Genomic DNA, 13,510 nt, shown 5'->3' on the forward strand with positions numbered 1-13,510 from the left:
CCCCATTTGTCCCTCATAATACTCAAAGATGAAGAACTGAGCTGCTATCAACATCACAGCATGATATCTCTTATGTCTTCTGTTGTAAAGGGCTGGCTTTCCTTTGTAGTGGCACAGTTGTAATAAAGCAGCAATGGGAGCGTCTGGCAGACGCCTCAGGCCAGACCGGTCCAGTGAAAGCAGATCTGTGAGGAGATGGAGCTCAGATAATCAGAGATGAATTGGGAACGTTGACCAGAGAAATTTCTTCCACTCTAGTTCTCTCAACAGAGTGACACTCTCCCCTCCATAGCCACTGTTTAGAGGCCCACCAGTTACTGACTGAGGCCAGATTTCAGGACAGGACAGGGGTTTTAAAGGGGGACTAAGTCAAAACTAAAGCAGATGTGTGTGGATTTTAGAAGCCTGAGCATTGAGGGTCTTTAAGTGCAGAAAGTTGCCATAAAGTGCAACAGTGCAAAGCAGCATGAAAGCGATCGCCACGCATGACATTTAACACGGAAATGTGGATCTCATGGGATTGGGTTTGTTTCACGGCTTCCTTTTTTTCCTCTTTGATTCTTTTTCACTCAGTCTAGTATGGATACAGGAAGATAAATTAATGCAGTCAATGATCCCATCAAATAACATCTAAAAAGGATCAGGATTTTCTTTGATCAGGAAGATTTCCGACCCTGGAATATTCATGCACACATGCCCCCCACCCCCACCTCAGTGGGCTGATTCGCCCTTTCTCTGGATGTGAATCCGCAGCCATGCGTGATCCAATTAGTATGATGAGCACAGGGTGTAGAGCGAGGCTAATGTTTGCATGTCCAGGAGAGTAAATGGATTCTTAGAATGGATTTCCAGCTCCCTTGAGTCTTAGCGGTTTGTGGCCTCTCTGCAGGAACTATTGGCATAGTTAAACCACTGTGTAACTCTATGGCCAATCCTCCTACTTGGCTCTATCGTTATCCAGTCTGTTGATATGGATAATGAATAGTGGCCGCCTTAGACAAAACTAGAAATGGTGGCATGTAATTTTGATGCCATTCAGGCTACACACATTTTACCTTATAATTGGCCACTGCCATACTGTTTGTTTTAGATTATGTATGTCTGCAGCAGGAGTCTGTTTAAAATCATACAGCTAAGTATGCGAAGTAGTAATGTGTATTTTAATGATTGGTTACCCTGCTGGATATTTCTTAAATCATTATGAGTCAAATTGGAATGAGTAGTAACTTACAATCAAACACAGACACACAGGAAGTGGTCACAGGTTTATTCCCTTCCATTCACCGTACTCTAAAAACGCTAGTCGCACTCTTGATATCATTTGGAAACCGTCTGGAGGAAAAAAGACACACGATGAAGAGTGACAACAATATATTGGAAATGAAGATTAACACAGCCGCTGTAACCCCCCCATTATTATTATTATTTTAAATCCATTTTTAAGCACATTTTAAGGCACTGTGCTTGGACGACGGGGTTAAATGCTAACCTTAGCAGGACTGCAAGCTGCATCCATAAAAAGTATTATGTAGTATTTCAGCATAGTCTAGAATGGGGACCGCAAAATGAATGTAGGTAGAAAACTCAGAAGCAGATGGCTAAGCAACATAAAAATAAAATGCCTGATTTTAATTAATCAAAACTGGAGCACAGACTTCTTGGATGGTGTGCTATAGGGGTGGGGCAAAAAATAGATACTGCGTAGTATCGTGATATTTTGTTTGCTAATAATGTATCGATACAGGGACAGCAGAAATCGATATTTTGTTACAAAAAAGGTTTTTGTGCTCTGACTTCAGAGCATGTTGATCCTTTTTCTGAGCAAGAATCCTGACATTCCTTCACTGTCCAAATGTGTTTAACTTTTTTTTTTGGCAGCAATAAACATGACAGTTTACTTATTTTAATTTAAGACATGTTTTATTTTAATTAAGTTTAAAACTTTTTTATTTGATGTAAAATTATATTTTGTTTTAATTTACTTTCAAATTCTTCAGTTGCTGAAGGGGCTGCATAGTTTTCATAAATTGCATTGGTTGCATTCAGTTAAGTTGGACTAGACTGTAATACAAACCGTTCAGTTTGTCAACAATAAAACTGAAATGAGAGAAAGACTGAGTGCGAGACTTTGTTATTAGATAAAATGAATATTGATAAAGTTTACCTTTATGTACAGAATCTGAATATCTCAAAATATTTTTAAAAATTGCAATAATATCGTATCATGCGTTAAGTATTGTGATAATATCGTATCGTGGGATGTATGGTGATTCCCACCTCTAGTGTGCTAATAAAATCAACTACATAGCAAGCCATGTCTGTGTCATAGATGTATTAAAATTAATCTTAAAAAAAGGGGGGGGGAAGGCAACAACACCACAAACCCAGTTCAGGTGCACTTCAGTCAACCGAGTTGGTAGACTGCTCGTATTTGGCCACTTGTGTCTGTCAGATTTAACTGTTAAGTTATTTGTTACAGTGTTAAATTGGTCTGTTATCCTACTTTTTCCCGTCATTGTTACATGAGTCTCTAGGGATTCACTCACATTTGTAGCCAGCCTCAGGTGACTGGATGAGGACCTGCAATTTTTGGGTTCTAATAGGCAGCTGACTAACAAAATAATTTGTCATCTTAATCTTGCCAAGACAATAAACAAGTGTTCTTCTCTCTTTTCTTCAAAGTGAAACATAAGGACGCTTTTTGTTGAACATCAGATTAAATAAAACCGGACAAGATTGGGGGGGGGGACATGTTCCCGTTTTTTACAACCTGTCATGTCAGCTTGTGCATTTAGTGTCTGGGCTATAATGGATAGCTTGTACCTCTGCACAATGAAACTGTTTTGTTTTTTTTAGGGGGGTGAAAATAGATCACTGAGGCATATGATCCTCATGTTTTCTATTCATGAGGATAAAAGAGGCTAGAGCGGTTGCTACAAAAGCCAACATCTTGTAGAAAGATTAAAGTGGATGACAAGAAAAGCTCAACACACGGCTGTGATATACATGATTCCCACTTTTCTGTCAAGGTGCTAAAGTTGGGCTGAGTTCGGCTTGTTTGTTTGACTCGGGTGTGCGCATCCTTTGCCTTTTACAAGGTTATTCTTCCATCCTAACAGCCTGTTCATGTTGAGGACAGATCTAATCTCTTGAAAGATTTAACATCCTGGGCTACTCTGATCTGCGGCCAAATCATCAGAAGGATTCAAGGATGCTGTGGATTGGTGGGAATACAAAGAGGAGGGTTTGGTTTTGTGTCGGAGGCTGCTGGACAAATTTCAGAGCCTTACCAGTCAGTCCACAGCCTTCTTTCTTTACTCCTGCAAGAAGCATCCCTGCACTTCAGGAATCTTAACATGATCTCAGAGGATCATGTTTAGATGTCATGTGTTGGTCTGTATGATCATCTAGATGATGGATTGGAGAGACACACAAGACAAATATTTACTGCTGAACTCTTAAAGTTGTGAAGCATTCAGAGTAAGTTGGCCTTATCGCCAAAGCTAGTGAGATCCTGTTGTCCAACAGCAGTTTATTTCAGTACTGAAAAGACTGTTTCCAAGTGGATGTTCACATCTTTCTTTGTACTCTGCTGCTGCTGCCCACCTCAGTGCAGCACCACTCTAAATCTTCTTCTCTCATCTCTCTGTTCTTTGGCTAAATCTGGCCTCTCAAGTTGACATTATCAGTCTGAATGACAGCAGCAGAGAGAAATGGCTGTGCAGAGGCATCAGTGTGCTGCTAGCTTTCGGAGACAGTCACACTTAATGCTTCTAACCCCATCAATTTGTGAGCAGAGATTGAGTTTCCAGAAGAGTATGAAGTGTGTGGTAAAGCTGTTGACTGTGGCAGACACTGAAGTTTGCTTTTGAGGGAATTCCAGACCGACATAGTTGAGAGGCTCCGGGTCGTCTTGTCCAGCGAACAAACCGTCTGACCTCTGTCGTAGGAAGGTCGTGCGGTTGACCTGTGCTGTTAACAAGGGGGGTTGAAAAAACAATCGCACGTATGATCGGTCTCTCAACCAAACTATCATAATAAATCAGAGCTGCAAAGAGCATACAGGCCTGCTAGAGAAACGTACTCGGCAGTAGCTGCTGATTGAAGTAACAGGCACAAGACTTCTTGGCTTGGAGTGTGTTGACACTAACAGCAGCTAAAACAAAACATAAAGAATAGAAATACAGTGTTGGATCTCCTCAGCAGGTCCATTTGTGACTCTATGGTCAGACCCTGCAATCTGATGACCCCAATAATCCGATGAACTCCTATAAGCAAGCACTTGGTCACAGTGGGAAGGAAAAAATCCGTTTTAACAGGAAGAAACCTCTCATCTGCCACGACTGGTTGGTGGTGTGAGACGGGAGACAGAACAGGCTGTGGAGGAGAGCCAGAGATTAGTAATAACCAATGATTAAATGCACAGAGAGAAGTGAGTGAAGAAGAAATACTGCATCGTGGGAAGTCCCCGGCAGTCTAGGCCTATTACAGCGTACATAAGGGAGAATTCAGGGTAATCTGATCCAGTTTTATCAAAAAGGAACGTTTTAAACCTAGTCTTAAAAGTAGGATCGGGGCTTGACTATTCATGTATGTATGTGAGGGGAAAAAAATATCAGTATCCTTGCGATTCCATAACATGTTTACGTCTACACCTAGCAAGCATTGTCTGTGTCTTTTGCACTTTGCACATTGTATTTACTCGACTGCAGTGCCTCTCGGTGAGGTGTCACTGCTGTACGAACAGTGATGATAAAACCAAAGGGCAGTGAAGTCACTGTTTTCACAAAGAGTGCAACAAAAGGTTTTCATCAGCCTGGAGCTCAACAGTAAGCAAACTCCAGGCTTACCGCACTGAGCGGTGCTCATTTCATTTGACTGTTTAGAAGTGTTTAGCTTTGTGCAGCAGGAAATAATTTATGACAGCAAGCAAAGTATGTGTTTATATCTCAAAAGATGAACTCGCTGCTCTAGTTTGACTATATTTCAGTAGATACACGATTTCCAGCAAAGGTGTTTTGTTATATTTTGACCTTGAAGACGCAGTGTGTGTTTCTTAAAAATGTTTTATAATATGTATTTTCTTTTTCCGTTTTGTATTTAAATTTTTCAAGCTGGTTTCAGGTTTTTAAGCAAAGAGAACCTTTTCCTCTTCTGTAGATGCTGAAGCAGCAGCGCTGCACAGGGATGATTGCTGCTCTTTACAAGACAGGGCTATTTTCCATTCACAGCGTAGGACTCTTCCTCTGATATGGAAAGTGAGCCTCAGAAAATGCTTGATCTGCTCTTTGATGTTAAGGACTATGCTGATCTCTGAACTCGATGAATAACGTCAGTTCACACACAGATATCTGGCTGTAAAGGGTCTTATCTGGCTTTATGAGATGGTTAATATCATCTTGGCATATAGGAAAGTATTATGATTAAATTTAAGGCCAATGAACGTTCATAAAAGCCTACAAAAGTATAAGTCGCTTATGTTGCACACTTCCTTTTACTGTTATTCATGATGCCGCAGGGACAGCACATCTGTGCTAGTTCACCTCAGGGCTGCATGCACTCTCCTACTATTTTCATTCTGCTTTTGTAGTCCATAGGGTTTATTTTAAATGACAGAGGAGGTAAATATGCTAAAATAAATCAAATACATCAACATTTGTTTTCACTGTAGTACTCCAGGTGCACACATTGCATCATTAAACACATAGTTTTAGACCGTTTTGTGCTGCTTTTCCAGCTTGGAAATGGAATTAGATACAAATCTGTTCCCTGAAGTGTTATCAATCCACATTTTCCAACCACTCCTTATCTTTTTTTTTTTTTTTTTTTTCTGCTTTCAGATGAAGCTGTGGAACAAGTATAAGGTAACCAGTATCCCATCTTTGGTGTTTGTGGACGCCTCCACGGGGAAGATCGTGTGTCGAAATGGTCTGCTGGTGGTCAGAGATGACCCCAAAGGTGAGCTCAAGCATCTAGAGCTACAAACACACACACAGGCCACAATATTAGTAAAACCATGTGGCTGATTTATTTTTATTTCCTAACCTCAAGCTCTGACTCTAATCCTCTTTACTGAATGGTTAACCCTAACCCCAGTTCAACCCTAGAAATATGACTGTTTAATGAGGTAATGGGAAGACATTTTGAGGGTCAAAAGGACAAACATCTTAGATCAGTTTCTCGCACAGTTTGTCTGTCATAGCTTATAGCGCTGAATTCTTGGTGGGTAGCAATCATCAGTCACTCTTGCTGAGAGTAATAAGCGGCATAACTCATTGAGAATTGCATACTGACTTCACACCAGTCTATCTTCTCTACTGTAACACTTGTCACTTCCAAATGTATCTCATGAAACGGCAGCAGCTGGGCTGTAATATTTCCCCTGTGGCAAAAGGGTATGAATGAGCAACTTGAATAGCAAACTTCAAGATAAGAAGATGTTAAGTTTCTATCTGCATGTGAAGAAAAACATGCTGCATGCATGAGCAAAATATCTTCACGGTGAAGATAAACAGTCGCTCGTGTAAATTCTTTAGTCAGGTGGAAAAACAAACCCTCATGGGGAAGAGAGAAAATATGTAAATGTATTTATGGTGTTATTAGAAATGTTGGATGCTAGACTTAAAGATGGCAACCCTTTCAGTCTTGTTAAAACTGCCCAGCTGGCATCTTCCTGTTTCTTTCCCACACACAGTTTAAATCAAATATAGCAACCAAACACCTTCTTGGGCCTTACAAAAGGTTACTGTATCAAATTCTAAAAATGATTTCATCTGAGGTTTTATGAAGGGGGCGAAAAGGCTTTTTTTTTTCTTTTTTTTTTTTTTTTGTAATGATTGTTTTGTGTTCATTGTGCACAAGCTGAACACGGAGCTCCTAACAACCTGGTTTAGCCACTACATCAGAATAGTTTCACAGGCCAGTGCTGTTCAAGCTTGGATTTGTTCCAGTGCTGCACACTGCACGTGGGCACTGTTCATACCCTCCTACTGAGCTCATGAGATGTAACCCAAGAATAACAAAAAAAAACCCCACTCTCCTTGCCTGTTATTGCATCTTTTCCAGTGTTAAAAACCATAGGTATAAAAGTCATAAGATGAATAATTTCTCTTTATTTGTTGCATATTGGACAATTTATCTTTTTTTTTTAATGGTAACAGTAGGATGATTTCATGCTGGAACACCTTTTTTTTTTCTTTTTTTTTTTAAATATGATGATTATTATTATTAATATAATTATTAAGACACTAACATAAACAGCTCAATAATGATTTACCATCACACCAGCAACTACTTTAGAACCACCAAGAAACTGGCAAACACGTCTTTGGACAGGTTCAAACTTTCTTGCTGTGAGGTGATCGATGCACCACCGTGCTGTTATACTGGCTAACTCATCAAATCACACCTTCAGGTTGGTTAGCTAATGTCCTACCCTCTTCTAGTTTAGTCCGTGGTAAATGGACTATAATTTATATAGCTTCTTCCTTCTTTTTTTTCTTTTTTCCCCCCTTTAAACTCATCTAGCAAGCAAAGCACTTTTTACACTCCAAGCTACATCCACAGAACTACTATTCAAGACCCTCTCTAAATCCTGAGCCCGGGTAAACAACAAGACTTCAACCACAGGTGAGAATTGGGTAACCACGGGGTCCATCCAAGAGATTGGACTGAAATAAATACTACACAATTAGTATGACTTCTGAACTTGACTTGCTGTATCCACTGGCAAGGTGAGATGTGTAAGATCACACCGGCCTTGAGATCAGTCAGTGTCTCTAGGCCCTCGGAAACTACCGGTAACAAGGGAGGAATAAAAAAAGTGTATTCTCCAGGTGGTTGCCGAGGTGTTGTTGCCAGCTGCTAAGTGAAATTGGTCGCAATTAAGGTGCTATAACAAAAATACATATTTCCCGCCTGCTTTTTTTATTTGTCTTTTTGCTTGGTAGACGGTGACTCATCTGCAAACTACTAATCTTCACACAATTGTTCCGTTGCACTTTTTACAATTTTGCTATTACTCACCATTAAAAACTAAAGGTGACCAAAGCAATCACGATTTTTTTTTTCTCTCTCTAGTGACCTCATTGTGTCATGGTTCACACCAATCATGTTGTTTTTTGTTTTCTCTTCTGCAGTGTCATCTTTTTAATTCAAATGTATGTCACATGCTTCCTGTAAATATTTCTTTATTATCTAAATTATCTAAACCACAGCCAAGCGTAACAATTTGAGATATTTATGTTTCTGTTTTATGCTTCTGTTTTCACTCAGTTTTCAATCTGCTAATTGAAAATGTGCATTTAAATTCTTCATGTAAATTCTTAGTTTTATAAGCAATAAAATTATCCAGCCTACCACATTGGGTTCACACCATAAGTAAGTCGTTTAAGTTAACCAAAATGTAATGAGCGCAGTAACTAAGGTCAGACCCACATTAACTCGCACACAACACACACCTCAAATTCCTGGTGAGGATTTACTGTGGATATATTGCCCAGTCCCATCATTCAGCGTTTGTCTGAAGCATTTTGCAATAACTTCCCCCCCCCCTTGTGTTTGAGTTAATGCCGCTATAATTATGGTGCCGTGTGAATATTATAGCGTGTCCATGTCTCACACTCTCGTCTTCGAAACCTATAATTTCTGCACTTTGAAGTGGAGATGAAGAATTAACAAGAGTGGGCTTGCATTCCTTTCCTGTATTGAGGGCGTCCATCTGTGGCTAAGACGATCTCAATATTTTAAACCGCTGCCTCTTCAAAGCCTGTTAGGTCAGCTTTAAAAAAAATGGTGTCGTGTCATGTGAGAGGGAAGAATAGCAGCCATGTGAGGACTGTCACAGATTTCACTGTCTGTCTAATGAAAGCTGGTCCAGGCCTGCAGTGATATTTTCACAGTTCATTAACTAGATGTGAGCTGAGAACATATTAAATTGGTGGCTTCAGTAGCAAAGAGAGCCACCAGCACTTCAGGAAGTTTTGCATCTCTTTGAAATAAAAGGCTGTGCTTTTTTTTTTTTTTTTTTTTTTTTTTTTTTTTTTTAAACATCAGATTTTTAAATTTGATGTATTAGGCTGTGGATGGTTCCTAATGTGACAAATCAATTCAGGTGCAACAGCCATGGCTGGGAGAGGTAAAGGGCAGCAAAAAGTTCGCGTACGCTGACAGTCGGAGGGGCGGGTGAACAATTTGGGACCCCACTGCCTTTCACTGTCGATGAAAGGCCTGACTTGAGTGGTGGCAGACTAGCCCTGCAGCATAAAGATGGAGTGCACTTTTACAATCAGGACAACAATGAAAGGCCGCGCCAGCGCAGTGCAGACGTGTCGTTCCTGCCTAATGAAGCCCCGGACAACAGCGTTCACATAAAGAGTCCATTATGAACCAGCCATACAAGCTTTTATTTATGATTACACCCCCCCTTTAATTCAGCTGTACCAAATGCATCTCCAGAGCTCGCCGGGAACAATGAAAACACCTTGAAAAGGAAATGAAAAGTGTGAAAGAGAGCAGGAGGGAAGTATTTCTGACAGCTTTCATTTGCTTAAGAGGTTCGACATTTCTTTTTCTTTGTGTGTGTGTGTGTGTGTGTGTGTGTGTGTGTGTGTGTGTGTGTGTGTGTGTGTGTGTGTGTGTGTGTGTGTGTGTGTGTGTGTGTGTGTGTGTGTGTGTGTGTGTGTGTGTGTGTGTGTGTGTGTGTGTGTGTGTGTGTGTGTGTGTGTGTGTGTGTGTGTGTGTGTGTGTGTGTGTTCGTGTTCACATGCATGCATATTTTCAAAGCAGAAAGCACAAAACACCCCTTTAAAAACATATTTCAATAACAACTGTGTGTGGTGGTTTGACATGTAACACCCTTAACGGACACAGAAAAGGTGTCTGTGCGTCTTCTGCTGAGCTGAAGTGTGACTCTCGAGTCCACATTTCAGTATCTAAGCAGCTGTTAGATGGATTACCGTGATGTTTTGTAAATATTCATGATTCCCAGACATGAAATCCTAACAGTGTCACTGTGAGTTATAGTGGTTTTAAGTGTGAGTTAAAGCTTTGTGCAACAGTGGACAATTTGTCATGTTATTAATAATGAATGCAGCCAAATACCTATGAAAACACAGCGTCATCATCTTCTGTTGCACTTGTTCCACTGGTATGGAACAAAATACTGGCATTTAGCTCAAATCAGTGCCACGCAGCAACTCTTAGAGCCGCTAGCATGGCAATAATCTCTCGTTTTCCTTCCCATGTTTCCCCTTTCTTTGCCCCCTCTGCTTTCCTACCCTCTCTCAGGCCTGGAGTTCCCCTGGGGCCCGAAGCCATTTGCGGAGGTGGTGGCAGGACCTCTGCTCAGGAACAACAGACAGACAACAGACAGCAGCTCTCTGGAGGGACACTATGTGGGAGTGTATTTCTCAGCACACTGGGTGAGTGGAGAGAAGACAAAGAGGACCCCGTCTTTTTTTCCTTTTCTTTTTTCTTTTCCTATTCAGGGCTCCTGACTCTGTGAAAACATTGAGACATCAGAGAAAAAAGAGCGGCAGCAGCAAAGCAGAGCAGGAAGAGGCAGAAACAGATAAGAGAGAGGAGCGAGACTCCATTGTGTTTGACTGTTTACATTACAGCGGTTGACGATCTCCATCAGTCCTTTCACCACCAACTGTGGATCAGTCACCACACCCCAAAGACGTCACACCGTTGTTTCTTTTCTTTGCTGCCGCTGCCGATAGCCAGCGAAGGTCATGACTCACGATGCGTGGAAGGCGTTAAATCATCGCTGTGCTGTTCCTGATGAGATGCAGCGCGAGCTGCCGAGGCCAGTCGGCGCAGCAGCTGCCAGAGCCGTAGCCTCAGATACCGGCTGCTCAGAATGGTGACGCCTGAATGCTGGCGCAAACCCCAAAGCCATATAAAACTGAAAGGACAAGTCACAAAAAGCAATTACAGGAGTGTATTTGCGGTGTTTTACACCGGGGTCCCCTGGTTACTCGTGTTAATCTATCTGCTACTAAAGCAGTCTCACAAAAACGAAATGCCAGCACTTTGCCTTGGCATCCTGATAGTATATTTTCTTTACTTTATTTCCCTCCTTCATGTCGGAGGGACCTAAATGCCCCATGGCAGAGACACATGCAGCGTGACCTTCTCTTGTAGTGGGAGAAAACATTAGTGTTATCACGATAGTACTAAAACAAGCTTGTGTAATGAGCCAAACACACTTATACAGTGTTTATATCTGTAAGGTATAAGGGAAGATCGCACTTACTACACAAGATACTTTGTGCTTTTGTCCCAACGTCCCTTTGTGTTGATATGATGAAGTGCCACTGTAGGAAGCTTTAAGCTTCTCTACTTAGTAAACAGGAAGATGAGATGAGCCTTAGACATATGATATGTAATTAAGTCTAGCAAAAATACCTCAACATATTTACAGGGAAGGAAACTGAAGCAGCTATGGCATTAATCCATATTTACAGGGAATGTGCTTACTGTGTGTATGTTAAAGATGTAGTCACTGTGACACAAGCAATAAATCTGGCATTTTTGAAAAATTATTTTGGGGCATTTTTGCCATTATTAGACAGGACAGTGGAGAAAGCAGGAGAGTGGTGCAGACACAGAGCAAAGGCTCCAGGCTAGAGTCGAAGTTGGGCCAGTGCATTCAGCCTTTTTGTGGAAAATGGTCGCCTTTGTCCGTTTTGATGCAAGAGCATCACACAGTTGCTGCAGATTTGTTGCCTGGACAGCCATGATAGTACTGCACATAACTGGATTAAGATTTGTTGACTGTGGAGGCTTTTAGAGTACTGTACAGTGAGCTTATTTTCATGTTCAAGAAACAAGTTTGAGATGTTGTGATTTACGATGTTGCTCATTAGTCTCCAGCCATTGTAAAATGGGTATACTGTGATCATAAAGGGATGATTATGGTCAGCAATAATACTCAGGTAGGCTGTGGATTTTAAATGATGCGTAGTGTGGCAAGAAAATATCCCCCACACCATGACACCACCAGCAGCCTGAATCATTGATGCAAGGCAGGATGGATCCATGCTTTCCTGATTTGTTTTGTTTTTAATGCCAAATTCTGACCATAACATCTGGATATTGCAGCAGAATTGGAAACTCGTCAGACCAGACAACATTTTTTCCGATATTCTGCCGTCTAATTTTGGTCAGCCTGTGTGAATTGTAAATTTCCTGTTCTTAGCTGACAGAAGTGGCATCCAGTGGGAACTTCTGCTGCTGCAGTCCATCTGCTTCAAAGTTTTTATGTGTTGTGCTTTCAGAGATGTTCTTCTGCATACCGTTTTTAGAACCAGCGGTTATTTGAGTGTACTGTTGCCTTCCTATCAGTTGAAAGCAATCTGGCTATTCTCCTCTGATCTTTGACATCAACAAGGCGTTTGCGGGAAAGTCCCAGCAGATCAGCAGTTTCTAAAATATTCAGGCCAGCTTATCTGGCACTGACAACCGTGCCATATTCAAAGTCACCTCTCTTCTCCATTCTGATGCTCAGTTTGAATTTCAAGAGGTTGTCTTAAGCATGTTTACATTCCTAAATGCACAAAGCTGCTGCCATGTGATTGTATGATTTGATATTTGTGTTACTGAGAAGTTGAACAGGTGGACTTGGTGAAGAGGCTGATGAGTGTATATGTATGTGTATTTTGGTACTTTCTGTCCTTGTGCTTCGCTTAGCTGAAGCAGTCGGCATTCATTAATTGAATTACCTATCGTTCATGGGCTAATCAATGTTTAAATAAGCACAGTCTGAGAGAAGAGAAGAAAATCTATTGTCCCTGAAATCATTTTAACCTCAGTTTCACTCCATGCAAACATGTGGCATGCATTTTGTAACTCTTCAAGCTGATTTAAATATTACGTTTCTATTTTATTATATATTCACAGCAGAGAAAACAAAGAAAATACAGATACAAAGCAAACAGAGCATGGGAAAGAGGCTGGAAGTTGAGACTAGTCTGTTTTGCTTCTCACTGTCATGGTGCTCTGATGTCATCGTAATGCCAGCCATGCCACCGCTCCCCCTTGCTTGGATAGCGTTGGCGCTCTAAACACACACAGTAGAGCAAATACTTTCTTAAGCTCGAGTATTCCTCTGGATTAACGTTTTAAATAGCCTGGATACAAAACAAGATGGAATTACTAGTTTGTGGAAAGGTGTTTGGCGGCAGAGAGGAAAATAGTTTTGGGGAAAAACCCTGGGAAATGAGCACCTTATTACACTTGTGACTGTGTATATTAGATGTTCACTCGTTCGCTCTCTCTCAGTGCCCACCGTGCCGCAGTTTGACTCGTGTGTTGGTGGAATCGTATCGGACCGTCAAAGAGTCGGGCCAGAAGTTTGAGATAGTGTTCGTCAGCGCCGACAGGTGAGCGACACTGCACCTGCCTTTTGCCTGTTAAGAACCCAACTGGGTCCCTGCTTACCTGTTGTTATTAAAACCAAGAAATCAGCATCTGTTGTCTTCCTGTTCGGTTCTCCCCTCCAACC

General features: G+C 41.2%; 1 protein-coding gene across 1 annotated transcript in view; it reads left to right on the forward strand.

Moving 5' to 3' along the window:
- Positions 1–13,510, forward strand: part of nxn (nucleoredoxin) — a 68,912-nt gene that overhangs the window by 45,855 nt on the left and 9,547 nt on the right. The window contains exons 2-4 of the mRNA XM_085131012.1: positions 5,841–5,958; positions 10,288–10,421; positions 13,288–13,388. Of these exons, the coding sequence (XP_084987138.1) occupies positions 5,841–5,958; positions 10,288–10,421; positions 13,288–13,388 (353 nt within the window). The remainder of the gene's footprint in view (positions 1–5,840; positions 5,959–10,287; positions 10,422–13,287; positions 13,389–13,510) is intronic.

Source organism: Neolamprologus multifasciatus, chromosome 14 (genome assembly GCF_963576455.1).
Source record: "Neolamprologus multifasciatus chromosome 14, fNeoMul1.2, whole genome shotgun sequence".
Taxonomy (NCBI): domain Eukaryota; kingdom Metazoa; phylum Chordata; class Actinopteri; order Cichliformes; family Cichlidae; genus Neolamprologus; species Neolamprologus multifasciatus.